This window comes from Fusarium subglutinans (genome assembly GCF_013396075.1).
Source record: "Fusarium subglutinans strain NRRL 66333 chromosome Unknown NRRL66333_c0000351, whole genome shotgun sequence".
NCBI lineage: Eukaryota > Fungi > Ascomycota > Sordariomycetes > Hypocreales > Nectriaceae > Fusarium > Fusarium subglutinans.
In genome coordinates, this window is record NW_023502414.1 from 1,071 (window position 1) to 28,867 (window position 27,797).

General features: G+C 48.8%; 10 protein-coding genes across 10 annotated transcripts; 6 read left to right on the top strand and 4 right to left on the bottom strand.

The window, feature by feature from the left end:
* Positions 1–236: 236 nt before the first annotated feature.
* FSUBG_13510 (uncharacterized protein) lies at positions 237–1,244 on the bottom strand (the record flags this gene model as incomplete). Its single annotated transcript, XM_036678410.1, has 1 exon — positions 237–1,244. The coding sequence occupies one exon, from the start codon at positions 1,242–1,244 to the stop codon at positions 237–239; it is 1,008 nt and encodes a 335-aa protein (XP_036531015.1).
* A 624-nt stretch (positions 1,245–1,868) lies between these two features.
* On the top strand, positions 1,869–2,510 carry FSUBG_13511 (GNAT family acetyltransferase; the record flags this gene model as incomplete). Its single annotated transcript, XM_036678411.1, has 1 exon — positions 1,869–2,510. The coding sequence occupies one exon, from the start codon at positions 1,869–1,871 to the stop codon at positions 2,508–2,510; it is 642 nt and encodes a 213-aa protein (XP_036531016.1).
* A 2,787-nt stretch (positions 2,511–5,297) lies between these two features.
* Positions 5,298–5,981, bottom strand: FSUBG_13512 (uncharacterized protein; the record flags this gene model as incomplete). Its single annotated transcript, XM_036678412.1, has 2 exons — positions 5,298–5,485; positions 5,795–5,981. 2 exons carry the CDS (start codon positions 5,979–5,981, stop codon positions 5,298–5,300), a joined length of 375 nt encoding a protein of 124 aa, XP_036531017.1.
* Positions 5,982–7,851: 1,870 nt separating this feature from the next.
* Positions 7,852–8,526, bottom strand: FSUBG_13513 (uncharacterized protein; the record flags this gene model as incomplete). Its single annotated transcript, XM_036678413.1, has 1 exon — positions 7,852–8,526. The coding sequence occupies one exon, from the start codon at positions 8,524–8,526 to the stop codon at positions 7,852–7,854; it is 675 nt and encodes a 224-aa protein (XP_036531018.1).
* Positions 8,527–9,729: 1,203 nt separating this feature from the next.
* On the top strand, positions 9,730–11,533 carry FSUBG_13514 (lactose permease; the record flags this gene model as incomplete). The annotated part of the gene is made up of 5 exons (XM_036678414.1): positions 9,730–9,986; positions 10,038–10,193; positions 10,240–10,354; positions 10,403–10,582; positions 10,631–11,533. 5 exons carry the CDS (start codon positions 9,730–9,732, stop codon positions 11,531–11,533), a joined length of 1,611 nt encoding a protein of 536 aa, XP_036531019.1.
* Positions 11,534–12,441: 908 nt separating this feature from the next.
* Positions 12,442–14,008, top strand: FSUBG_13515 (glycosyl hydrolase family 43; the record flags this gene model as incomplete). The annotated part of the gene is made up of 5 exons (XM_036678415.1): positions 12,442–12,534; positions 12,590–12,633; positions 12,681–13,068; positions 13,122–13,286; positions 13,352–14,008. 5 exons carry the CDS (start codon positions 12,442–12,444, stop codon positions 14,006–14,008), a joined length of 1,347 nt encoding a protein of 448 aa, XP_036531020.1.
* Positions 14,009–14,610: 602 nt separating this feature from the next.
* Positions 14,611–15,690, top strand: FSUBG_13516 (aliphatic nitrilase; the record flags this gene model as incomplete). Its single annotated transcript, XM_036678416.1, has 4 exons — positions 14,611–14,768; positions 14,837–14,955; positions 15,079–15,425; positions 15,475–15,690. The coding sequence occupies 4 exons, from the start codon at positions 14,611–14,613 to the stop codon at positions 15,688–15,690; spliced, it is 840 nt and encodes a 279-aa protein (XP_036531021.1).
* A 3,428-nt stretch (positions 15,691–19,118) lies between these two features.
* Positions 19,119–20,530, top strand: FSUBG_13517 (hydrolase or acyltransferase (alpha beta hydrolase superfamily); the record flags this gene model as incomplete). The annotated part of the gene is made up of 2 exons (XM_036678417.1): positions 19,119–19,166; positions 19,220–20,530. The coding sequence occupies 2 exons, from the start codon at positions 19,119–19,121 to the stop codon at positions 20,528–20,530; spliced, it is 1,359 nt and encodes a 452-aa protein (XP_036531022.1).
* A 237-nt stretch (positions 20,531–20,767) lies between these two features.
* On the bottom strand, positions 20,768–22,368 carry FSUBG_13518 (fluconazole resistance (FLU1); the record flags this gene model as incomplete). The annotated part of the gene is made up of 2 exons (XM_036678418.1): positions 20,768–22,174; positions 22,225–22,368. 2 exons carry the CDS (start codon positions 22,366–22,368, stop codon positions 20,768–20,770), a joined length of 1,551 nt encoding a protein of 516 aa, XP_036531023.1.
* A 1,000-nt stretch (positions 22,369–23,368) lies between these two features.
* On the top strand, positions 23,369–25,481 carry FSUBG_13519 (c6 zinc finger; the record flags this gene model as incomplete). The annotated part of the gene is made up of 2 exons (XM_036678419.1): positions 23,369–23,482; positions 23,592–25,481. 2 exons carry the CDS (start codon positions 23,369–23,371, stop codon positions 25,479–25,481), a joined length of 2,004 nt encoding a protein of 667 aa, XP_036531024.1.
* Between the last annotated feature and the right edge of the window lie 2,316 nt (positions 25,482–27,797).

Sequence of the window (27,797 nt, forward strand, 5' to 3'; positions counted from 1 at the left end):
ACCCAGGACACGCACTATCATCCAAAAAGTCTTTCCCAGGCATTAATCTTGACTGATCCCATTCATTTCCTGTGTCCTCTCAACTCAAGACCCTATTCCATTAGGTTTCCGAGGCGAGCCACTGCAAAAGTACCAGGACCAGCCTCTCAGAGCAACATATCTGCTCTCTCCCCTCCGGAAGTTGTGCTTGAATGGAAGAAGACGTTATAGACGCTCTCCATAGTGCGGTTGACACCTCACTCCTTTGCGGATCCCGCTTGATTTTGCTGTAAAGCAATGATAGAAAAGTAGTCCCTTATGACGAATCTCGGGTCTCTCCAAAGTCTGAAGACGCCTAGATTCTGGAGCTTGTCCTCCAATAGTCTGTCCAGATGACCGAGGAATTCGAGAACAGGGCTATGACAAACGATCCGTGCAGAAGACGAGCCAGATTTCATGGGAATCTCGACATATTCGTAATCACAGTCATAGAATGTGTCAAGACCAATTTGTGTAGTGTCGTCGTTTATCCATCGAGCATTCCTGTCGATGAGCCTGATAGTTGACCTGGTGGGATGCCTGGTATGTGCTGCCTCGAACACCAGCCTGAGGATAAAGGCCAGCGAAGGCAGGAACTTCTTTATAGGGTAGTAGTTGTCATGCAGTGATAGCTGGCTGTTCCAAGAAGGCTTGAATTCGAAGGCGAGTCTTTGGAATTCTCGGAGTGGGTAGTAGTTCCCATAAGACGCAGCTCGCCCTGCTCTGTTTAATGCGACACAGAAAATATCTCGCGAGGGACAGACGAACATTTTCAGGTCCAGCGATTCACTGTTCCCTTGTCCTCCATACACAGGAGGCTTTATTGATACAAGCTCTCTCCTTGCGTACGATCTGCGGCCCGCCAAGGCGAACTTCAAAAGGACAGGGCTAAGGACATCAGGATAGCCATATTCGACATCTTGCTGCCGCTCATGCTTCATTGCCGCTGCTCGGGAGTCCCAGCACGCCGTCCGGAGACCTTGTTCCAGTTCGTAACCTGACCTTGCTCTCTGGAATTCGACTTTGGTGGTTTTATCCAGCGGAACCGGAGATCCGTCATGGTCAAGACCGATGTAGTGCAGACCCCCGGGAACAGCTTTGGGTGAGCGAAATGAGGATTCCCATATCTGCAGCTGGATTTCGGGCGGTAGTTCTGGGAATTTATGAAAGGTTGAGGGGGTCATTGTCTGTCGACCTTGGGCTGATGGAAGGAGGTGAGATTTCATGATGCCCAGTAGAACGAAACAAGTCTCTGATATTGGCCTTTGGTTTTGCCTTTGTGAGAGGGTTCAGAATGAGGGCTTTGTTTGTGATGAAGTTTAACTTTTGACGGTCATTCACTCGTGATGCTGGTATTGTAACCGGAGCTTCGATACTTCCTGAGGAATCATTTGTCTAGTCCAGTCCGATAGATTGGAGGCACCATCTTATATGCCTCCAAGGCCGGCCAAAGAGTCATCATTTAAGTTTTCTGCTTATTAGCCTTTAGCTGTAGCAATTAGTTAGTTATTATAGTATAATATCTACGTTATGAGCTAGATATGTTATTTGCAGCTGGGACTTGTAGCTGAGCGCTTAAATCAGCGGACAGAACTTAGTAATTGCTTGACAAAAGGGCGACTAGACCATACTAACCGTTGTGTTCAATAACTACCAAAAAGGGAATGCGAGTAAACGAAGGTAAAGCGGCCAATGACTCATCCGGCACCCGACTCGGGAATAGCGTCAAAGATGGCTGAGCACTGAAGAGCCTCATCCGACTACAAAAGCATTGCATCACCAGTGGCCAATCCAATCCATCAGTCAATTACACCGACCATCATATCCGCTCTCCAAACACATCAGCTATCATGGACTACTCAACAGACGACATCGTCAATGCTTACCAGTCAAAGCGGCTCGAGTACATCCGAGCCGACAAGACCGATGAAAACCTTAAGAAGATTGCTCTCACCATCCTTCAAGATCCTGTCATCCAGGCCCTTTCAGCACCCACCATGCTCCTGCCAAAGGGGCCCAAGGAGGTCGACTCATACATAGACTCGGTTGTCAATTCTTTGCTCGGTGTTGCGATATATCTCAGAGACGATGCCGACAACGACAAGACAGAAGACAAAGACAAGAAGCCTCCAACTATCATTGGCGTCATGTGCATCGGCTGGGGAGGCATCTCACCCACAGTTGCCCATCATCGAACTGCCGAGATTGGCATCTCTCTTGTCAAAGAGCATCAAGGCAAGGGCTACGGAAGAGAAGCCATCAACTGGATGGTAGACTGGGGCTTCCGGCACGCTGGTCTGCATACAATTGGTATTACTACTACCGACTACAATCCCCGAGGAGTACATCTTTACGAGAGCATTGGTTTCAAGCTGGAAGGCAAAAGACGCCAGACTGTTTGGATGAATCGCAAGTGGTACGACCTGATCGAGTTTGGAATGACGGAAGACGAATGGGAATCACTTCGGGGTCTTGATACGAAACAAAAGTAGTGTATTTGATCAATAAAAGCTGCATCGTACCCATCAGCGAGGGCAAGCTGGGCTGTCGAGGAATATATGACAGTCGACAGCCCACTGCCAAAGCGAAGCGCGCTTTCCACGACGATATCATGCCATGTGGCGAGATCGTTGACCATGTAGAGATGGGTAAAGCATGTGTAAAGCATATAGCTGCATTGGAGATCTGTCGTTTGTAGTTGCGTGAGGATCGTCGATGTCGTAACTCGTTCTTATCGCAGTCACATTGCAGGCGGTCGTAACTGAGTCGTCGCTGTGCTTCGTCGTCGTTCATCGTAGTCGTCGGTCGCTCTCGTTGTTTCGTCGCTCGTTCGCCCGTTCGTTTGTGAAGGGTAGTTGCATCGTCGGTGTTAGCTTGCTTGGGCGTTGTCTATCGTTCGGAACTCGTCGGCCGTCGTCGGGTCATCGTCGGGTCGTCGTCGTATGCGCATCATGTCTGGTGGTTGTAGACTGGTAGTGATGGGTCAGTGTTTGACGCTGTAGGTGGAATAGGCAGTACTGACAGTTGCTGATGTCGGGGATACTTGAAAGGGCGATAACTGCCGTGGGGTCCGTTGGCCTTCGGGGGCTGACGAGGGCGTGCCTCGCTTTTCTCAGTTCCGCAACAGGATGGATTATCGCGTCAACTTTCTATCGCAACGCGAGCGACGCGTTTGACAATCGCGTCATCTTGTCTTCTTCGACACTGCAAGGAAAGCACGCGACAGAGGCAATGGCCGCGTCAGCCCGTATTACCGGTAGACTTTTCTCGCATTTGCCCCAAGAGCTCTGGCATGAGGACCATCGGAGTTCGGAACCCAAATGCTACCATCTGGAGGAGGCTGAAACGGAGAGTCGAAGTGAGAGGGCAGCTCTTGCATAGGTCTGGTCTACGCACATGCTGGAGTGTAGAATACTCAGCAGTGATCAACACTGTACGCGATGTTCCCCCTTCCCTTGCACCCAGCTGAATATGAACGAGGGCAACATCTAAGCTTCGTGGGGAGCTGTAGGCAGCTGCATTTGAGCGATCACATTTTGAGACACCACCACGGCGTGTCCATTTAGGTCCGATGATCAAGGGCCCAACATCCAAAGACCCTTGGCGAAATCCGATTCTTGCCTTGCTTGGCGGAAGGTATTGGGTCCGACGCAGCACGGTCAGAAACTTTGCCATCGGGGAAAATGTAATCAAGGACCGATTATCCGAAACTTCTGTCATTGAGCTTTCGTATGGGCGACACATAGAGCTATCGATGTGGCGCGTTGCTGATGCCCTCTGCTCGCCACGGTTGTCAGGAGTTCATGAGGAGCCTCTCCCACGTCCTTGACAAGTGAGACAAACGGACCCTGGCCGCAAACGTCGACGATCTTGCCTCGCGAAATCAACGCTCGTATTGACAAGTTCGTCACCCGAGAACGAGAATGAAGGGACCAAGATGTCCTCCAAACACTGCATAGTGGAGGCGTTGAGTCGCATGTCTACATCCTTCACCGTCGCAGCCTGTCACACGAGGCTGAGTACAGACCGCCGACCTGACCACAGCCTCCACTAGCCTGTACTCAATGATCTTGTTTCTTTGCGTGCTCTGAGCGTCAATCTGTTCATGCTGACAGCCTCACGAATGCGGTTCGAGAAACGATTGAGGGACACGCTATCTGGCTGTGCTTGCTAAATACAGTTATTGTCGCACATGATTTCCTGTCGGTCCAGTGCGAGGGGCAAGGGATCGCGCTGCCTGCAAACGCCGTGGTGTAAGAAACGAGCCTGGGGTTATGTCGTGGCGAATGAGGTATCCCCATCTTGGGATATGCGATGAATGCGAGTCGGACAGCTCGTCCAGAAGAACCAGCGACCCATGTGGAAGATTACCTCCAGGCGACGGTGTCAATTTGAAGCACAATGACAATCGACTATGGACCTAGGTGTCTGAAGCCTTTTAGCACGACCCAGCGCATTACGACAGTGTGCATGGCACCTGTTTCGGGATCAGCACTTCGTTGGTAGCATAGCCAGGCGCGGATGATGCTAATGACGATGTCACGAGCGCTACCATCGGAATGTAATCTGTGTAGACGAAGAAAACGGGCAGCGATGACCATGTCGCCGCTGCATGTTCAGCTCAGAAAGCTGGTTGTCCATTCCTGTCTACTGGCTTCGCTAAAAATGCGGCGAGGTGCTCTCTTTGGTCCGACTGGTTGCGAGCTAAAAAGCACCTGCATCAAGATGCTGTTGAGCTCATGAGACACGTCAAGGCCATCGATGGAATCGAGGCACAAGGGAGGACGGTCCATGATGATTGTTCGGATCCGACTAGTCGCAGTCAGCACTCATGACTGGGTGGCTGGTCCTAAGTGCTTTTGCAAGATCCAAATAGTGAGAGACACCATCAAGCAAAGTGGAATCGTTCCGGGGACTGGTCGACGACGAAAAGAACCGTCCGAATGTCAGTGACAGTGGTTACGAAGGGAAGTATTCCTCACGACATGAGTCCCAACAGTCACTTAGCTGTCTGGCAGCCTCTAGCCATCTTCAACCATCAACAGTCGACAATTTGTGTAAGATTGCAAATTGGCCACATGCCGAGGTCATTGCCGGAGCGTTTGACATCCAAGTCTTCAGCGACGAGGAACTCCCCAGCGGTTCAAGTAAACACTGAAGCTTTGGTGGCCTGGTCGGAGTCAATCGGAAGCAGCAAGCGGTCGACATGCCCGTCATATTTTGGTGTCAGCAACCGAAGGCGTCAGCGCAGCAAACACTTCGAGGCGGTCGCTTCAAAGTCAGGTGTCAGCATCTGGGCTAGAGATGGTGCGGGTACCCGTAGGGTTGGGGCATATTGGGTCAAGAGCGGATGACAAGTCGCTGGCCTGCATTCCAGGCCGATACCAGGCATCAGAAGCGTAATGCCACCACGAGTATCGGTGAAGGCTTGACATAATGTTGAAGTCGACTCGGAAGGCTTTGTTCACTGTGACCGGCTCAGAGACAGTGAATCACAACAACATGGCGTTGGGGTTGAAGCAGGCCACTTCTCGCGAAGACATCAACGACGAGACGAGCACGGGATGGATCAAAAGGCCGCGGGCGATGATTTCGAGGGTAAAACTAATGAAGTGTGGTTGGTCTCTTTCGCTTCGTGAGAATTGAGGTGGTCCGCGGGTCGGAGCCAGCTGCTGCAAACTGTGTAGCGACTCAAAACAAATCAGCTAGGCCACAGCGGAGGTGTGTTAATCCTCGAGCTCCAGCGTTCGAGACGCAGGTTGACCAGGATCTGTACCTGCAATACAACTTGCAAATATGCAAGCAGTGTTGACGGTAATGGCAAGAGTCGAGTCACCGCATGAAGCTAAGTCGCGAAACGACTTGTAGCCGCCGAGTCTCCGCCGCAGCGACAACATGATAATAGATCCGGTCGGTTCCCGTGTCATGGAGTCAAAGGCGGAGGGTGTAGCATCGTAGTTCATGTCGGCGCTCGTGGCTTCGCTTCGGTGGGCAGCAACGAGGTGCTATTAGAAACACAAAGTTTTCGAGCTTCTAATCGTTCACCGGCCAGAGATTTCGTGTTGCGCTCCTGGCCATCGTTATGTCGATATGCGGAGAACTGTTGGCCCATCTCAACCAAGAGCCGGCCGTACTACGCAGCGGTATTCCGGTCGCCTCTTCTCGTTGCAGTTGTCGTGATCATGGCTTCGAGTTGATGTGCCTCGCGAGCGTCCCTTCAGAAGAGAGCAGGCCTCTGTGGTGTTGCAAGGGCTGCGAAGATACGTGGGCTACAGTCGAGGAATGCAGCGGGAGCTATTGATCTTGTTTGAACATGGAGATCGTGTTGGGGTAAATGGGAGGACCATTTCCAAGGTAGAACATGCATTCTGCGGCGTCATTTCACAATGGGTCTGCTTGAATGGCTCGAATAGCCACGGTCGGCCGTAGGCATGCTTGCGGCGCTACGGAATCTGCTCGTTTTGCGACGGACCGCACGGTCATGTTGAAGTCTGGATTCGAGGAAACGGTATACGTCGGGGCGTAGGAAGCAGGTTGGTTGTGCAAACAATGTAAGATTGACGCTGGCCGACGCAAAGGTTGTCTGGCGGCGATGATTGCAAGCGAGAGGGAGAACTTCAGCAGTCGGAGAATGCGGCATCAAGGCTGCAAATGACGACCGATTGATTCGAGGCAAAATGTACTGCGTTCACGGTGTTGCAGGCGATAAAAAGTTCATGCGTTGCTGGCAAGGCGTCGGCGCTGGGACAAGCCAGGTCGAGTTGCCTGATCACGGAGGTGCGAGAAAGGAGACGAGTTGCAGAGACATAAACCGAAAGTAGTTCATTTTGGTGCGGGCAGATGATTGTGGCTATCAGTGCGGCTCTGAGCCTTGGTGTGTTGATTGACAGTTGCACGTTGGAAAGAGGAGGTTGCTTCAGCGATGCTGGCGGGAGAAATGTTGGCCTCGCGACCGTTAGTCATCAACGATAACCAACGATTGCAAGGTAGGTGGTAAACCCGCATTGAAACGATCGCGCTTGAGGAGAGAATCTTGAAAATCGTAAGTTTAACAACGACACAGGCGAGGATGTCGGTCGGCCTTATATAAAGACGTGATGTCGGGTAGAAATGTTTTTGCGCTTCAGTGGATAATTTCTCGTGCACCCAAATTGTGGGTGGGGGTGAGCGCGACGGCATAACCTAACATGTGAAGAGTCCTTAACGCAAATGAATTATTTGCAATACAAACTGCTTCCGGTATCTGGGATCGCAAGTCTATCGAGATTGATTCCAGGCATGAACATTCCAGTCCTTCTGACTAATGTGTGAGCCCTCCTGTTGTGCCTCAAATATCGTGGGCTTCAAGTAATTTACTTACCCTGGATCTACGCTTTCCAGTGAGTTCAGTGTCAATCACATCCAAATCTTCAGAACTAGCATTCAAAGCAAGACTGTTACTATTTTAGATGGATTGGATTCTATCATTGGCTTGTTTCACTTTCTGTCAGTCAATCAGGGACCAAAACGGAGCGCCCCGAGTAGAGGTTGATTCACTTGTCGCAACTTTTATCACCCTGTATGTTGCGCGGTCACAAATTCATTCGGCGTGTATCTCTGAGGCTATGAATGTCATTCAAGCTTCATGTTACCATAGCTTACGATATATTTCAGTTCACTAGCCCATAAGGACTAGTTCTACTTTGCCATGCGTGAGGAATTGACTCGGTAAATTGTGGCTATTGATATCCTAAACTACGAAGTGAACTGTCACTGATCTAAATATCAGAGAGGTCATCGTGGCTAGGAATGTCTCCCACTGAAACTACTTCTTGGGAATCTAACGCATTATCCTCAAAGATTCAATCCCCGTTGTACGTTGTCCATCCGCTCCCTTGCTTCTGGTGTCGCAGTCCACTTATCAGGAATAGGAGCTCGAGCATTAGCATTAGGGTACATTCTGGCATCTCGAGGCTCTCTTCTGTCGACCTGATAGCTTCTGCTAACCTGAGGAAATACATTATTCCTGCCAACTTCAGATTGTACATCCCTTAAAAACCCACGCTCGTTTCCCCGCCGCTGCTCGTTTTCCTGCCGCTGTTCATTCGCTCTCCTCAAGTAGTGCTGTTGGTTAGCTCCCGAACGGGTACCTGGTTCGACTTGCCTGTATCCTTCACCGGCAACGTATTCCAACTGCGGGCTTTCGTTAGGGTTTAGCCTTTGAGGTTCGACTCTTGGGGATTTATGTGGCATGGGTAATCTCGGCACAACGCGGTCTCCATCAGAAACTACAAAAGGATCAAAGTACCACTCGCTAAAAGGAGTGAGAGGGTGTTCAGGGGAAGTAGGCGATAGCCAAGGCGTTGGGTTATACATTGGCCAAACCATCCTTCGCGTCTTGGGTTCCCAGTTTGAGTTGGGATTTCGGGCTCGGTAGCGTCTCATGTAATCCTCATAAGCAGCATCGTTGTTGGCCTGGCTGTCAGATGCGAGCGGTGTTCGGCCATGATCGTCCTGTCGGTAAGCCATAGTGAAAGTTTTCTTGGTATATTACTAGGGGAACAAGCAGGAGGAGGAGGAGGAGGAGGAGGAGGAGGAGGAGGAATAGTATTTATACTTGATATCAACAGCTTATAAGTGTAACGTTTAGAGCTACCATTTTCTGGTAAGTGATGGACAGCCTCAAGGTTCATTGAGTTTCTGCCACCGCAATGCAATAAAGCTGTGAATGTATCCATGTAAATGCTGGTTCTTCGACACCCCTCTCTATCAGGATCCTCAATTCTGAGTCCTCCCCTACTTGTTCGTTTACCAGCTAGCATTTCAACTGCTGGCTGTTGACCCATCGACTGTCGCTGTAGATTTGTTCATCTTTTGACACATGTTCGAGGAACGATGAGAATAAGAGATGCTTTGCCATTGAGTGCAGTCATGGTGTTGATATCACATTAGAAGCCGTCAGTCTGTTATCCAATCACAAGGCAAGATGGCCGAGCGGTCTAAGGCGCTGTGTTCAGGTTCGATTCGAACTAGTAACGATTCGCAGTCTCGAAAGGGGCCTGGGTTCGAATCCCAGTCTTGTCAATTATTTTTTCTTGTGTCGCAACATGCCAATGGACGACTCTGATATTTCTTTTGCCACGTTGAATGCCCTGAAGTCTTAGCCGCCCTGAACGATTTGTTTCAACTCAGTAGCTAGCAACCCTTACTCAAAAGGCGGATGATCGCATGAGTGTGAATCGGAAGAGGCTGGCATGTCTTCGCTCTCGTGTGACGCTCCCTCTCCACTCGCCCCCAAATCAATTGGAGCGCTTCCATCGGGGATGTCGGAGCCGGAGTCGACTCGCCAGGTTCAAAGCGTTTTGTCGATCTTTATCAAGTTTAAGAAGTTTCCCCGCAGACTCCCCGGAGCCATTGATGCTGGTTCCTTGCCTCTACCCCAGATTTTATCAATGAGTTTATTCGCAAACCGAACCCTCTCGAGCCATGCCTAGGTAATTTTCGCAAACGACCGGTGATCTTCGGCTACGGCCCCGACCAATTTGCCGGCCGTTTGGCTACGAACAGCTAACGCGGAACCATGAGTCCATTCTGGGATCATCATCTATATAAGAGGTTTTAATCTCGCATGAGATATTCGCTCTTCGCCTCTCTTGAGTCTCCCATTGATGCTTGTTCCCAGCCATTGGGTCGTTCATCTTTGCCCAAAGACATCTGTACAAGGCCATCAATATGTCTGAGAAGCGTGACGAGCTTGAGAAGTCCGATGTACTCCATCGCGATCTGACCAATGATTTGCCCCCCGAGGTACTCGCTACTGAGATTGCGCACGAAGTTGAGAACAACAAGTTTTCACCATGGACACCGTCTATGTTTCAGCTCTATGCTGTGCTCTTCGTGGCGTATTGCTGTGGCTGTCTCAATGGCTATGATGGCAGTTTGATGGGTGGATTGAACGGCATGAAGTCATATCAACGAACTTTTGACATGTAGGTTTATACTCATATTGTGGGGAGGGACATTTGACTGACCAGCTACAGGAAATCTGATGGTTCTGCTACTGGCATTGTTTTCATGATCTACAATGTTGGCAGCATTGCTGCAGCCCCGACTGTCCCTTTCACCACTGATCGCTTTGGACGTCGCGCTGGAATGTTCACTGGCGCTCTCATCATCATCATCGGCACTTGTGTTCAGTGAGTCACTCCTCAAAGTTACACAGACAGCGCTAACAAGATGTAGGGCTACTGCGAAAGCCATGCCTCAGTTCATGGGCGGTCGATTCCTCCTCGGATTTGGTGTCTCGTACTGCTGTATCGCTGCCCCAACCTACGTCAGCGAGCTTGCTCACCCCAAGGTAAGCAGCATTGACAAGCCTACGGAAAGGTTGCTGACAAGAGTTTAGTGGAGAGGTACTCTTACCGGTCTTTACAACTGCATGTGGCCTGTTGGAGCTATCATCGCTGGCTGGGCAACCTATGGCAGCGCTTACATCAAAGGCAACGACGGGTGGAGAGTCCCAGTCTGGATTCAGCTTGTCACCTCTGGCGTTGTCGCAATCTTTGCGTTCTTCCTCCCAGAATCTGTAAGTCTCTTTTCCAATATAACCTCTCACTTACTGACCAAGTAACAGCCCCGATGGTTAATCGCCAATGATAAGCACGATGAAGCTGCCGCTATCCTTGCCAAGTATCACGGCGAAGGATCAGCCGACCACCCTATTGTCCAACTTCAGATGAAGGAGATGATGGCCCAGATTTCGACCGAAGCTTCAGACAAGAGATGGTGGGATTACCGTGAGCTCTGGAACTCGCACAGCAACAAGCGACGCCTTATCTGTGTTCTTGGCATGGCTATCATGGGTCAAGCATCTGGTAACTCACTGTCAAGTTACTACCTTGTCGCTATGATGAACACGGCTGGTATCAAAGATGAGAAGCTTGTTCTTGCTCTCAACGCCACCAACAGCGTTCTTGGGCTCATCGGCTCAGTCATCGGTGCCCGCCTGACTGATCGTGTTGGTCGTCGACCTCTTCTCATTTACAGCATCCTCTTCTGTTCAGTCATCTTTGCCGTCATTACAGGAACATCCAAGATGGCTGTTGACGACGCAAGCAACAAGAACGCAGCCAACACCACCATTGCCTTCGTCTTCCTCTTCGGTGTCGTGTTTTCACTTGGATGGACTGCCCAGCAAAGCATGTATATCGCTGAGACACTCACTACCTCGACACGAGCCAAGGGAACAGCACTGGGCAACTGGGCTTCTAGCTGTATTTCCCTCGTCCTGGCCTACTCTTCGGGGCCAGCCTTTGAGAAGATTGGTTACTACTTCTATCTTGTTTTCGTGTTTTGGGATCTGCTTGAGGCTGCGTTTATCTTCTTCTTCTTTCCAGAGACGAAGGACCGGACGCTGGAGGAGCTTAATGAGGTCTTTGATGCCCCTAATCCTGTTAAGAAGTCGCTGGAGCCCAGGACTGCTGAGACGGTCCGGGCCACTATGAACCAGAATGAAGCAAAGGTTATTGACGTTTAGACAGCTGCGAGCTGTGATGTTGAAGGTTGTTGGACGATATGCATATAGATCTATAAGAGTCTGGTTAATCTACAACGTTGTACCTTCGCAATACTCGTACTTACTGAAGAAGCAATAAAGCATCATGACGATGAGAGGTCCCTGTTCATAGTTCCTGGGAGGACGGTCTAATGCCCCATGACGATAGTAGTGGGCTTTCGCAAGTTCAACAGTTTCTATCACTCTCTATGTATAATTTCAAGCCCCTGTTAGAGGAAGTATCATTGGCTGCATGCCGCCACGAATCTTGACTGAGCCTTCCCGTCCGGCAAGCTGGATTTGCGCCATGGCATGAGAGTTGAGAAAGTGATGTAAGTATACCATTGCTCCGTCGATCGTCCGATGCAACATGTACCACGAGGTGCAAAAGCCTTGGCTCAAGTAACGTTGGAACAAGGATATGTTCTTCCCGGCTCCGATATCCCCGGGCCATCACTTGATCTCCCCCTGTCGATTACCCCAGACCTTTCACTCCTTGTTTACGTCGGCCCCGCAAATGGGCCGGCAGATCATGTGAAGTACTCACAAAGGAAGGTTCCCATGATTGAACCAAGGTCTCCAAATTGGTGCGCATATGAAAGAAACCAATGGAGGAAATTGCAATGCCGATCATATAACCTTAAACTGCTTCCAAGTACCGAATACCCGAGTTGAGCTAAGAGGAAGTCGAGTGCAAAGTAACGGAGACTTACCCCAGAAAAGAGATTCTTCACATCGGGCCATGTCTCGCCGGCGTCCGAGCATACCGCAAAGAGAATTGGGCCGCGGCGAAGTATAATAAGAACCTTGGTTGTCCTCAAAGTTGGTCCTGATCAAGCTCCAAGAACTGCAGCTCAGCTCTTCGAAGAGGTCCCATACCAGATCGCAAGATGCCTCGCTTCTTCTCGGCTCTTCTCGCTGTGCTTGCAGCCAGTACGGTCCAGGCTTCTCTTGACATTGTGTCCGGAGCAACATGGACAGCTGTAAGTCAGCCTAAACTTCGATGCATGAGTGCTTTGCTGACCGGACTTTACCAAGACCAACACTGGTGAGCATGTCCAAGCTCACGGCCATGGCTTGATGTAAGTATGACATTCTATCTTGCCCAACGGGGATCTGACTTTGCAAGTGAGGTTGATGGAACCTACTACACGATCGGTGAGGACAAGACAGACGGAACATACTTCCAGAATGTCAACTGTTACTCCTCCACCAATCTCGTTGAGTGGACATACCGAGGCGCGCTCCTCTCCCGCACCAGCGAAGCAGGCGACCTCGGCCCCAACCGCATCGTTGAAAGACCAAAGGTCATTTACAACGACCAGACAAAGAAATATGTTCTTTACATGCACATCGACAGCCCTGACTACAAGGATGCGCGTGTTGGTATCGCAACTGGTGATAGTGTATGCGGCAAGTATACATATCAGCGAAGCTTCAGGCCTCTTGGTAAGCAGAGTCGCGACATGGGACTTTTCAAGGATGATGATGGATCTGCATATCTCATGACTGAAGACGTAAGCTTTTCGCTGTGCAGTTTTATAAAGGACAGGAACTGATCCAGTTACAGCGAGAGTATGGGACGCGAATCATGGCTTTGTCAGACGACTATCTCAACGTCACTGAGATTACATATGAGTGGCAGTACTTCGCCGAGTCCCCAGCTATGTTGAAGCAAAACGGATACTACTTCATCTTTGGCTCTCATCTGACCGGCTGGAATGCAAATGATAATGTAAGCAGCACCCCTAACCCTTAGCTATACTTCACGTTATTGTTACTGACGCAACACCCCAATAGATCTACAGCTACGCCAAATCACTGTCTGGTCCATGGTCCAACTGGACCACGTTCGCACCTGTTGGATCCAATACCTACCAAAGCCAGGTCAGCTACATCCAACCACTTGGCAACGGCAATGCTATCTACATTGGTGATCGCTGGGTCTCTACAAACCTCGCTGCCAGCACCTACGTCTGGCTTCCGCTCAAGGTTGATGGCAGCAAAGTTACACTCAGTTGGTACGACTCATGGTCACCGAACCTTTCAAAGGGAACTTGGTCAGAGACAAAGATGACAAAGATCGAGGGTGAGACTGCAACCATGGCCAATGATGCCAGAGTCATCTCATGTAGTGAATGCAGTGGCGGTAAAGCCGTCGGCTACATCGGAGGTGATAAGAAAGGCACCCTTACTTTCAAGAACATTAAGAGCTCTGGAGGTACAGCTACTATCAACGTCAAGTACCGAAATGGCGATACCGGATCACGATATGCTACGGTCAACGTCAATGGCGAATCTCAGAAGCTTGCGTTCTTGTCCACCAGCCATCTTTCGCAGACTGGGCTCAGTCGGGGTTTCTTTGATCTCAAGGAGGGATCTGATAACACGATCACTATTTCCAATGATGATGGATGGGGTCCAGATGTGGATGCGCTTATGCCGCCAGCAGCATAAATTGGGCAGAAAGACGATGCTGATGGTATATGAGGTTTTAATCGGGAGCAATTCTGGCGCCCTCCAGCGTCCATAGTGTCAGTCACAGCTGCCGGGTGCGCTCCTTTGTAGCACATATGTTAGTCATTGGATTCAATTCGACTCAATCGAAGATCCCTTAGTGAATATCGTGAGGCAAGAGTTTGCGAACATGGCCATTAGCTCATGCGGGGTAGCATCAAGTAGTAGGCTAGATGTCGGCTTTGATATCCAAAATAGGCCATAAACACGACGCGTAATCAGAATCCGATAACACATGTGCTGCAGTTAGTGGATTTTGTTGCTTGTTTTGGAGCAAAGGGGTTAACGACACGGCGTTTGTTGCGCTAGAGATCGCAAACTATTTCCTTGGGTCATCTGTGTACACGGATCTCGGCAATTCACTTCCATCACCTACCGTTATGAAGCATCCATTTTTATCGAGTGTCGAAAGATGAATCCTTTGGCCATGCATAAATGAGTCCCTCTCGCCCCAGCATCAAAATGGAAAAGTGACAGAGCGCGCCGTTTGAAATTTGTCTCTCCCCAGCCTTTTTTAGCAATATTTACTCTGCCTACATATCATGGACCAAACTGTCAAAGTCGGTGCCGTGCAGGCAGAGCCTGTATGGCTCGACCTGGAAGGAAGCGTTGACAAAACTATCTCCCTGATCGAGAAAGCTGCCGCCGATGGAGTCCAAGTACTTGGGTTTCCTGAAGTTTGGATCCCTGGTTATCCATGGTATGATCAGAATATGTCAAGCAAGGTTTCTTATGCTATATAGACATGGTGCTAACAGGGCTATGCAGGCAAATGTGGACGTCGCTAGTCATCAACAATGGGGGCTGGATCCACGAGTACATGGCCAATTCAATGCGCCGAGACTCGCCCCAGATGAAGAGAATCCAACAAGCTATTAAGAAAGCAGGTATGCTCGTCGTTCTCGGGTATAGTGAGCGAGATGGAGCAAGCCTGTACAGGGGACAATCATTCATCGATACAGATGGGGAAATCATCCATCATCGATGAAAGATCAAGCCAACTCACGTAGAACGAACCATCTGGGGCGAAGGACAAGCCGAATCGCTCAAAGTCGTCGTTGATTCCAAGTTCGGAAAGGTCGGGGCATTGAACTGCTGGGAGCATTTACAGCTATTGCTCCGATACAACGAATATGCGCAGGGTGTGCAGATACACATCGCCAGTTGGCTAGCTGAGTTTGAAATGCTAGACCCCGAAAAGATTGCTTGGCTGTATCATGAGACTGGTGAGGCGAGCTATCGCGCAAGTCAGTTCATGGCCATCGAGGGGGCAACTTTTGTCGCTGTTGCCTCACAGGTTCTCACCGAAAAGAACTTGGAACGGAATGGACTTACAGGCAATCCCGTTACCAAAACAGTAAGATAACCTCGCTTGAAGATGGACAGACTGCTGACTGTGGATGTAGCCGGGTGGTGGATTCTCGATGATCTTTGGGCCTGACGGCAAGCCACTTGCAGAGCCTATCGGTGACGGCGAAGAGGGCATCATCACGGTTGTGGTAAATCTGAGAGATATTGACAAGCCCAAGGCTTTCATTGATGTTGTTGGGCATTATGCGCGTCCCGACCTGCTCAGCCTCAAGGTCAACGAGAAGGTTGCAAAGCATGTCATCGTGGATTAGTGACGAGGCGAGATCTCAAAATGCTGGTTTCTCTTACCACCGTGTCCAATGGTTGTATCATCAAGGCCCAGGAGAATTTAATCTGTCTGGAGGCTAGGGTCATGCGTGAGTACGGTTTTATGATAGCGCTTATAGTCACTCGTCTTCTCAAATATCCGATCGCACAACTTTGGTCAATGACCTTTAAGAATCGAGGATTTCAGAGTAGCTATAGCCATTCTCATGAATCCAGTCAGTACCTATATTTCCAGCTCGTGTTGCAATAACCTTGAACTTATCGGGCAGTATGAATTCCAGGGTACAATTGCCTGTTTTGGTTCAGTTACGAATATGGCGATTATTGGCGGCTGACACATCATCCTCTGGACCCCGCTGACTTGCTTCCATTACACATCGAGACAAGAAGTGACAAGATACTGGAACAAACTGTCAATTCGTCCAAGGTTTCAGATTATCGTCTCAAAAGGTAAATTGAGATCATCAGTGACACTCATATTAAGCATCGGCAATATCAAAGTTCTACGAGATGTTATCGAAGGTATCTGGAAACAGCAGGATCTCCGGAGTATTGGAAAGGCTGGCCAGCGTGTCGATTGGTTGCAGTTTGTCGAGTGCGATGTTCCTGTCCCGTGGTTTATCTAGGTCACGTCCAGCTCTTGAACCGTCACTTGGACATATTAATTACGTTGGCGATATTCAAACAGGTATACACACGTTGATAACGAGTGTCTATGTTCAGTTGCGCATGATGTAAGGCGACGTGATACGACACGTGCAGGTACAGGTGCTCACGTACTCTGTGACATGGCGTGTCCTCTACTAATAGCAGGGCCTTCAAATCGCTGTCGAATTGACCAGCCACAAATTGGTACTTCCGATAAGGCAGCTCATCAATGCGATAACACTCTGCACTATCGGGTGATGACCCCTGTATTTGCGGTCAAGCGCTTCCTACGGCGGCGCTCAAGAGCAATCAACGCAAAAGGTACATTTCCTTCTCCTGTCAACACAGCATCTTGCAAGGTCGCTAGAGGTAACAGAGCCAGCACCTGGAGCCCAGCAGCCAGGCAATCGAAAGGCTTCAAGTAGCGACGTCTTTTGCAAGCACAATTCCTCGGCGCTTCAATTCTCGTTACATATTCTTTTCACACTGAATCATTACAATGCATCACTCGCTGTATGTCTGGTTCATTGTCCCTCACTCGCCCATGTAAATTGGTGTGCGTCATGCAGTTAGCACCCCTTGCCCGGCAACTGTTAGCTGCTTTCAGCTACATCAACACGACAGCCGCACATTTGCCAGCAGCAAAAAAGAGAGACCGATCAGGGACGCAACCGACAAAAACATACAACAGCGGGGATTCGCTGGTCGTCACCGACCCAACTACTAATCCGCCGGTTAGTGGCTTGACTATGGGAGGACTATGGGAGAGCAGCGGACGGGATCCCGTATTTTCCACTACCTTTGGTCGTATGTGCAGGACTGAGGATGTCTTTTGGCCTATATGGACAGCGTGTTGCTGATCCAACAGCTTGCTCTCTTTACTGTTATCCCGCGTTATCGTTGCTTTGAGTCTCTTTGGCGTCTTCACTATCAGTAACAGGATGCCAGAAACTCTGAATTAATGAACTAACAGTATCCGATTTAATTCGTGGGACGTCTAGGCAAGGGTTGATATCCTTCTTCGACAGATTGCTAGCCACATAGTGAGCAGAACAATCACATCCACCTCGATCACATTATTAAGTTCTAACCAGCAAAACATACTTATTTCTATAATGTCACTTGTCCAAGATCAAGCAACGGTAAGTAATAATATGCCAGCACTACATTAAGTCCAATACAAAGACGGCTTCATTGTTCAAGGCAAGATATGCCAATTGACTTTGTCAGCATTTAACAAAAACTTACCCTTGAGCTTGGACTCAAACGGGTTCGCCACTTTAGGTGGCAGCAAGACAAACCAACATCAACCGCTCGCGCCACCAACCCAGAGAATTCTGGTTGGCTGTCCTACTCAATTATTATTGGAGCTCCCCTCATTACCATTTAATGAATCGATTCTACAAACTCGACAGAATCAGCGAATGCTGCCAAGCCTAAGTGTCCTTGGTGCTTGGCCAGGAGTCAGCTATGTTCCCAGTCAAATCTCGGCAAAAACAACCAGCGGGTTTAGCTCAGTTGGGAGAGCGTCAGACTGAAGTTTAACTTCAATCTCTATCATTCGATATCTGAAGGTCGTGTGTTCGATCCACACAAACCGCATGTTCTCTTTTTGCTCCTCTCGCTAGTTGCCTGTGGGTCTGATCTGCTTGACTAGAAAGTGTCTAGCGTTAAAGAACCAGATGAGAAGGGAACATCAAGAAACTCCATGAAGCGTTTCAAGGTCCTGGTCAAGCTTGTCAGTCGACTCCAAAGCAATGACGAGCTTGCAGGAGGGGTCGGGTCTTTATTTTATAGCGTTAAGAAGTTACTTGTCGCTGATTAAGTTTACAGGCTGGATGACGCAGCCTCTTTACGCCCAGGATACTGGGGTGACTATACCCGTCTGTTGAGGAGCGTCTTGGATCAATAGCCCCGATGATATCTCTACCACCTATCAATGCTGGCAATGATTGATCAGCTTCGACTTTGTCAAGCCAACTCTTGTACGGCAATTCTTTCGCTCTCCGCCAACGAATTGAGTGGGCATTCAACCCACTCAAAGCACTGTCGGTGTGGCTCAGTTGGTTAGAGCGTTGGTCTCATAGCAAGAAGCGTGATTTGGTCCCAGATCAGAGTAATCCAAAGGTCGAGAGTTCGAGCCTCTCCACCGACAAGAACCTGTCTTTTTGACCGTGTTTCTCTTTTTGTTCTTCCGCGTTGGCCAGCCAAGTTCACATCTTGCCTGTCAAACTGCCGAAATGGCCTAGCCACGGGGACAGACTAGCACAATCTACACCAACGTTACATAGTAAATTGCAACTAGCTGGGATCAATATGACAGATTATCAATTGGACATGATTTAAAACCCCGGTAATAAGTCGATCGTTCTTCTTACTCGGTTATATCGGCACTATGTAAGACTGTTCCTAGCATGTCAGCATGAGCCATGACGCATTTGACCCAGCATGGAAGCACGGCTCATGAACATCGCATACTCACTTGTCCGAATACAGTATCTCATTCGAGATCAATCTCAGCCTTATGATAACTATATCACTCGAGAATTGCTCAGAATAGAGATACATGGGAGTGAAGGCCTAAACAAGTAACCCATTCGAGCATGTCTAACATCACGACGTCGTTGTGCAGGAAGAGGCCGCCGAGATGAATGACATTTAAGAAGTCATGATGCTGGAGAACCAGTCCTTCTTCCCATAGACAAGAAGCCACTCACATCCTGCAAACACTTTCGTATTCAATACTATCGTCATCTTATTCAAGATGCTCCCCTTCCCTTGCATGATAGCATGGGGAACTCTCCTTGCAGCGGTATTCCTCCCCGGCATGGCCTCTAATTTTAAGTTATGCTGACAGACGAATAGGTTACCAATGCTCATGAGGTCGAAGCATATCCTCCAAATGTCACCATTTCCAACACCACCACGTCCATGTTCCAGCTCAGCAATGACACCGAGTTCTCATTCATCCTCAGCGAATATCTTTCTCTGGCCAATGAAGGTGGTAGCGCCACAGGGGAGATCCTCCGAGCAGCTGCTGTGATCGAGCCAAATAATCCCGAGAGTTGGTATCGCGAGTTCAAGTTTCTTGCAGACAAAATCCGTGAACAGGCTGTTGCTGCCGAGAAGAAGAAGGACTGGGTCTCTGCTCGCTCAGCCTACTTCCGGTCCTCATCCTACTACAGAGGCGCCGACTTTTTCTTACACGGCAATCAGTCTGATCCTCGTATCAACATCCTCTGGCAGAAACAGAACACAAGTTTCACAAAGGCCGTCAACCTTCTCCCCAAGCCTCCGACCTTTGTTGAGTTGAAGGCAACTAGGTTTACTGTTCCGGTATACTTTTACCCAGGGGACGCCCAACTACCCGCTGGGAAACGCCTTGGCTATGGCAAGAAGATTCCTACAGTCATTGTTGGAACTGGATACGATGGATCTCAGGAGGCTCTCTACCATAGCAACTGTCGTGAAATCATCCAGCGCGGCTGGAACTGCATCACATATGAAGGACCAGGACAAGCTACAGTACGCCGAGAGCAGAATCTAGGCTTCATGCCCGAGTGGTGGGAGGCAGTCACCCCAGTTGTTGACTATGTTCGCAGTCGACATGACGTCGACCCTGACCGAGTCGCACTCATTGGCATGTCGTTTGGTGGACTTCTTGCGCCGTTGGCTGCGACACATGAACACAGATTGGCGGCTGTTCTTGCGATCGACGGGATGCTCAACCTTCAACGCTCCATTCTCGAGCAGTTTCCTCCAGCTTTGACCAAGCTCTTCCTCTCAGGTAACAGCACTGCCTTTGATGACGAGATCTACAGCCTTCTCAAGAACCCCAAGCTTCCAACTGCTCTGAGCTGGCCAATCAACCAAGGAATGTGGGCATGGAACACCAAGAGCCCTTTCAAGTGGTTGACCATGGTGGGAGAGTTCAACCTTGATAAGCAAAGCCTGGCCAAAATCAAATGTCCCGTATTTGTCGCCTCGGGCGAAGATGACATGACTGCTCCGGAACAGCCAGAGGAGATGGCACGGGCTTTTGGAAAGCAGGCGTACTACTTTTTGTTCAAGACAGAGCTGGGATCTGGGGTTCATTGTGCCATTGGGGCGGAGAATCAGCTTGCCCAGGAGACATTGGGCTGGCTTGAGGGTGTCTTTGACAAAGCCCCTAAGTAAGCATCGCAATGAGAACGCACTTGTGGTCTATGCGGCTGTATCATAGCTTTGGCCTTCGGAGACGATTACCCAGTGAAGGGGTATAGGCACTTTGACTGGAACTATCTTAGGTTATTCATAACTCAGTTACTTGAGTGTCGTCGGAGCAGTATTGATGTTATTCATTCAGAGTCATTACATTTAAAATGGGAATCCGGCTCCATCATTTTATTTATACCCTGTGTCAGTTTATCTCCCTCAATCACTATCTGCTTCACTCTGTGATGATTCCATCTCTGCCTTTAGCCTCTGATAAAACTTGCTTCGCTGTCGAATGGTATTACCGTATCGAATGAAGATGAACGGGATAGCACACATGAAGACGCTCACAACACCAAGAAGCGTTGAAGCCCATCCAACACCAAGTTTGGTGTACATCGGCGCTGCGGCGATACATAATCCTGCACCAGCCAGATTTCGTAGACACGTTCCTGCAGCCATGGCCGATGCTGAGTACACTCCGTAGCAATCTCCGAGGTAAGTCGTTAGAGCAATACTGATGAGAAGCTGAGCAGCTCCGAACGGAATTCCTGCTATCATGGGTGACACCCACGAGATACTGGACCGTGCGGTCCAGCCAGCCCAGAAGAGTGAGATTGCTAGAAGAGGGCCACCCATACATGCCAGAGGCAATCTGCTGTACTCATTCTTCTGTGCCCAGGTCTGACCGGCCTTTTTGCAACGTCTGTAGTAGGCATCCCAGAGAAAGAATATCACCAGGCCAAGGCAGATTCCTCCGGCAATGGGCAAGTACATGAAGCTGCTTTTCTTGTTTGACATCCCGTAGATGCCCTTGAAGACGATAGGGTATGTCTGAAAGAACATGTAGTACACGCTGTAAGCTAGCGCGATGTATGTAGCCGTTGCAGCGACGATCAGCTCGGTAAAGAGCATATGCAATGGTCGTATGAGCACAACACTCATAAGGTTGCGCCAACCTTTTGCTTCAAGTTCAATCGCGGCATACGTCTCGACGTTGCCCTGGCCAGTCTTTACTGCAGATCGCCGGATCTTTTTCGCACGCCGGGCAAGAATGGTAGGGCCGAAGGTCTCTGGTAAGAATGCTAACGGAATGATTGTCACGCCAGCAAATATGAGACTGAACCAATAAGCCCATCGCCAAGAGATCGGGGCCAAGTAGGCGGCTATTGTTGGAGCTATCAATGGAGCACAGATGCTCGCCGTGTAGTAGTATGTGAGCGCTCTGCCTCGCTGAGTCAGGTCGCTGTGTATGTCTGCAATGATGCCGCCGCCAAGTGTGCTGGGCGAACTGCCGGCAATGCCTGACATGAGCCGGAAGACCAGCATTGACGGCCAGTTCGGCGCTAGAGCGCAAGCAAGAGTGAAGAGGATGTAGACCATGAAGGCCACTTGGAGAACGTATTTGCGGCCTTGGAGCTCTGAAAGAGGCCCAAAGAGGAGAGGCCCGAAGACGTATCCTACGAGGAAAAGTGATATAGGAAGTGCCAGCTGTGGGTTCCCTCGTGTATCATCAATACCGAACTCAGCGGCCATGGGAGACATGGCATTGGCTGGGAGGGAAGAAGAGAGCGTGCTGTTGAATAATGTCAAGGTGAGGGTAAACACCACAAATCTCTTCTTGGCCTACCATCTGTCAGTACTTGGAGTCCTTTGTTAATACAGGAACCGCATACCTTGGACCAGTTGTTGGGATTCTCTGGATCATTGCTGTCAAATGTGAGAATGACCCTTGTTGTCTGATGCGATTCGAATGATGTCTTCTTCTCAAGCATTAACGATCCTGGTTCGGGATCCGATATCGCTTTTGAGACCTCCATGACGATTTGAAATGTCTGTTGCCCTGGGTGTAAGATTGTGGCGTCCGGGGTTTCGGGATTACAAATGCAATTACTATCACCAAAGATAGCAGATTGGAGGATTTGGTAGTGTCACACGAACAGGATCTAGGTGTGTATTGCTCGAAATGGTAGGATATTCTCTGACTTAAACAATCCTTCTCCTGGCTCGAAGCTCGTTCAGCATTTCCACTTGGGGACGCTACAAGCGACAAGCCATTGTGGGGACCATGCATTTCGCCATCTGTTGGGTGACCTCGGATTTACTCAATCAATTCAGCCCAGTTGCAATGCGGCTCGTATTAGAAACGTTCGGTAATGCCTTGGTCCTGTCGCTTTCTTGGACTTCAATTGACAATTCATCCACTCTCACAATGCTCACCGGGAGCATATACACCCGAGCAACAGCCCAGATACAGAAGGGGTCCATCCTGAGACTGAGCTTAAGGACATTAATGTGTGCTTCCATGAAATGCACTCCTCTTGTATGTGTGCTTGACAGATGTTGTGCCTGGTCAATTCTTCGCCTGGCTATAATGTCAGGGACAGCAGATGTGATTGGACGTGCCCGTCGTGAACGACCAAGTCACTCTCTACACCTTCACCTCGACAATCTTGAAATTGATTCAATATCAGTGAGTATCTGATGTAATTATGCGGCAATGCACCCTTCAGCCTTGCGAATCATCGCAAAATATGACACGGCAGAGAAGAGAGCTGTGTCGGCAGTTTACAATGTGCATAAGTCGACGCGCCTTTGCCCAATCAGGGTTAAAACGCCAATCAACTTGCATGTGTTCCCCGCCCGTTTAATTGTCCCAATGCGGTAATTCCATACGCAATCTCGTCATTGCCAACCTCTCAGGCTCTTCAGATTGTTTGGTACGGAGTAGTAACTAAGGAAACGTACGTCGCGACACATTGACCTGGCTCGTTCCTTTCCGCCAATTCCGATCACTGTTTACTACACAGGAGCAGAGCAATGTCTGGCCGTGTTGTACGGCGGCGAAACGTCAAGACTCGCAACCGCAATGGCTGCGTCACGTGCCGAGCTCGGCGACTGAAATGTGACGAGACAAAGCCAGAATGCAACAACGTAGGTCGATGCCAATGACTCGTATGCCATCCCATAGGGCTGAGTTGCTGATTCGAGGTATCCACAGTGCATACGGTTGTTCATGCCATGTAGCGGTTATGCAAACCAGATTATCTTCAAAGATCAGAACAAGCTGTTCACACATGACTCTCCGCGCCGGACACGCTCAGGCCAAGCGATAGGCGAGTCTTCGGACAGGCGAGGTAGTGTTGATGATGCATCACAAGTGGAAGAAGCACAAGGTCCGACACCCGAGTACTACTCTTCATATGCAACTCCAGCACCAGAGTCGGAGAATGATACGATTGCGGCTCAAACCCCCATTTACGATGCTGGCCAGGCAAACAATAGCTCCGACGTAGTTGCCACACTTTCATCTTCTGATACACCTGCCGCTTGGGACTCTGGATTTATACCTGATACCGATGGTGACGCTTCGGCACCGGCTGAAAACATTCGTGGTGGCTTACCATACATCGTGTCACCCGTTGCTACATCTGATCAAAGCCACCAAACGTCATTCCCATTTTTCGGTCCATTGAGTGTCTCATCTCCCCAGTTACCCACAAAAGCACAAGTTGCAACCCTGAGAAGTAGTCAATTCTTCAATGGACTTCACACTGCTCCAATCATCCCTCAAGGGCTTCTCGAAAGCATGAAGTTTCCTGAGGATATGCTCTACTACCATCACCTTCGGGACACATCGCCATACGGCGTCCTCACACTACTGTATCTTAACGATATCATGGATGCTGGATTTCTCAGTGCATCATTTTACCATGCAGCTTTAGCGTTGTCAGCTCTCAAAGTCTCCAAGTCTACTATGGGACAGCAGCTGCGGAGTCAGGCAGCGATACACGCACTAGAACACTTCGTCATAGCTCTTGGAGACGTTGGGAACATCCCGATAGAGGATATGAACGCAGACATGCCAACACCAGGAAACGAACACGGCCCTGGAAGACGAGAGAAGATTGTGTCTTGGCTTAGTACGGTCTTGTTACTGGCACACTTTGAGCTAAGGCGGGCACAGATGAGGTTATGGTGCGTACATGGTCGCGCGGCTGTCGAGTTCCTGTCGACCCATTTGGGCCTTGTGAGGGAAACTACTATCGGAGAATCCCTGGTCTCTGCCTTTTCAAGGATAGCAGCCCTATTGGAGATCTACGAGGGTACACACTCGATCCAGGAACAAGTTGTATCATCCGAAGCATCACGGTCTCTCGTCCAGTATCTTGCTGGCTCGACGCTGCCATATGATAGGCTGCTCTACATCATGCCCAGAGTGAATGATTTGGAAGAGAAATGGAGATCCAACCTTCGACCAGGCGCTGAGTGGGATCAGCGTGTTGACGACCTGAGACTTGAGCTCGAACAATGGCGAGCTAGCCTATTGCCAGAGGACATACCCGACTTCGACGGCGAGGGGCCAGAGGCAGACATCAATATGAAGCCACTAACGCTTCTTTCCGCCCCGGAACCAGTCAGGCCGGCTACAAGTTTTACACATTACCTCGTATCTACGCTTCGGCTTGACCTGATGTACTCGCCGGAATCAGGCCCCAGACTTTCTCCCTCTGAACGTTCGGCCATATTGCGCAAGATCTGTCGCCTTGCAGCCGGCCTTCCATATGACCTGTCCGTCATCGTCAATAACTACGGATATGGGATGCTCCCTGCGATGCTCAACGCCTACCATATGTCCGATGCTGTGACAGCGAACTGGATCAAAGGATGGATTGCGTCGAGGCCTGACACCAGAGAAGGCATATGGGACATAGAGCGCGTCCAGAGGTTGATAGCTTATCTTGATAAAGAGTATGATAGTGAGGGATCAAGATCTGGGTGGTCTGTCATAAAGACTCGGATGGTGGATGCTGAAGAAAATCGGGATGACACGCACCGAAATACTAGAGAAGAGCAATCTCGAAGTTTTTGCGTAGAGATATCCTGCAAGGGAAAACGTGGTTGGAGCATTGACTTTGTTGAGATAGAATGACTTAATAATCCGATGGTGACAAAGGCCATCATTGACATCACAATAAAAAAGAAGGGAAGAAAAAACTAAGCGTCGATCGCGTGATTCATTACGGTATGAAAAAGAAAAAAAGGAATTCCTGCTGTCAGAAAAACAAGGTCATTGCGATTATCGGATTACCAATACGAGAATGACAAGTTTAATTGCTGAAAAATCTTTGTAGGGCGTAGTGGACGACAAGCTCGTATGACTCAGAACAATCACTACACAATGAAGGGCGCAATTGTCAAGTTGACATCTAAGCAAACGTGACAAATGACCTAAAAATTTCGACAATAGCACATGCCACAGGGTGCAGCCACTAAATTGACAGCGGGCCGGTGTCCAATCATAAGCTGGGAAAATTGCGTCTCTCGTTCGTCTAAGCCCGAAAGAGAATTTTTGAACGACGACATGTCATGTCAAACAGGAATTTTACAGGGAGACCATTCGAGAGAATTCTATAGAGTCATATGTTGAGTGAGAGAGCATTTCAAACAGGTTATAAGAGTCTGCGATTTCCTGGCAGATTATGTCTTTCATTCCACTCATCACCAAGCAACTTACTGAACAAACATCAATTCAAGAACATCTTCAACTCTGATATAAACACTTCAAGCAAGACCAACAAGTTCAATCACAGCATCTATACACTATCTCCACACTACAACTATATCTTGCATATTGCAGCCAGCCCTATAAACCCACTACTATATACAACTCCCCTATCTCTCAAAAAAAATACTACACATTCCGAACACAATGGAATCCACCAAGATCAACGCTCGACGAGTCTGGTCCTCAATTGTCCGCCATGCCAAAGAACACCATGAGTCGGTCAACGCGGCTGTAGTCGCATTCTACCCTCAGCCATCGCCTGCCTTCACACCTGGCAGCAAGTCAACGACATCCTCTGTCCTGTCGTCCCCACGATACTCGTTTGACAAGCCTCAGTAGAAGCTTTGAAGGGAGTTGGTATAATACACGAAGCGGATGATTAATGTGTTGGCTATGATAGACAATAGGTTGAGATTTATTGCTTATCGTTGGTTCAATTTGAAGGATCTAAAAGGAGTACATATATAAGTTAAACGATTAATTATAATTAGAGATTAGATACTAAAAATACTGTTTTATAAGTGCCTTGTGCAAGGGTAATACACCGTGATATAACGTTATAGATTAGTAATAGAGTTAACTTTCTATATTATATACAGACTTCTACAGTCTGTTTTGGACTAGTTATATAATCGTATCGGAAAGACGCTGTGTATACAGACCGTGATTACTGAACAACCCCGTCTTCTTGCGGAGTTGCGGAGTTTCGGCTGCGATAACCTTGACAAAAGAACCGAGATATCCATCAACGTCAGTTAAATACAACGCGTAGACCGCATATCTGCGAGGAGAAGCAACATCAGTAAGGACTTGGAGAACCAAGTTGCTGCCAGTATTAGGATACTCTTTACATCTCTTGAACACGTGTGGGGGTCCTTCAACATCGCCTTAAGTCTACCGATACTTCGTTCAATTGCGAGACATAATTGCTGAGCAGTCCCACAGAGCCGAAGAGTCCTTCCCACGAGCAGGAATTGCACAAGATGGATGGTCTACTGAAGACGAAGCGACAGCGACATGTTACTGTGGTGCGGTTCAGCTCGTCTTGGTGAAGCCCCTACGAGAAACCGGAAACCCTAAGACACTCACTAATGGTCAACAGCCGCTGAAGAAACCTGGGTTCGGTTTCTCCTTTGTCTGTCACTGCGGCGACTGCCGTAAGATCACGGCTTCGATATTCACGACTGGTATCGTTGTTCTCGACTCACACCTTAAGCATAACCGTGGTAAAGAGAGCCTCAAGCAATTCAGTCAGTCAGATACAATAGAGAGAGAAGGAAGCGCCATGACCAACTTCTTTTGCATAACGTGTGGATCACTTATGTACCAAAGGTCTTTAGCTTATGCAGGAGTTAGTACCCTGAGAGGGGGCACGGTTAATGATTTTATGCTTATAGAAACGGTACTGAAACCAGATAGTGAGCAATTTTGTAAATAAAAGGTAGGATGGTTAGAGTGTATAAAGGATTTAAGACAAAGCTAAGGACAAGCTAAGATATAAAATATATAAAATTATAAGACTATAATACTAATAGGCTGTTATCCTAGGTAAGGCAATTGCCTTTACCTAGCTTAGCTTTATAGCTTTTTTACTAAACCTTTTTTTACTATACTTTATATTTAATTTCTTTTTAAAGCTATTTTTAATAATTAAAAAAAAAGATTTTATTTTAATAAAAA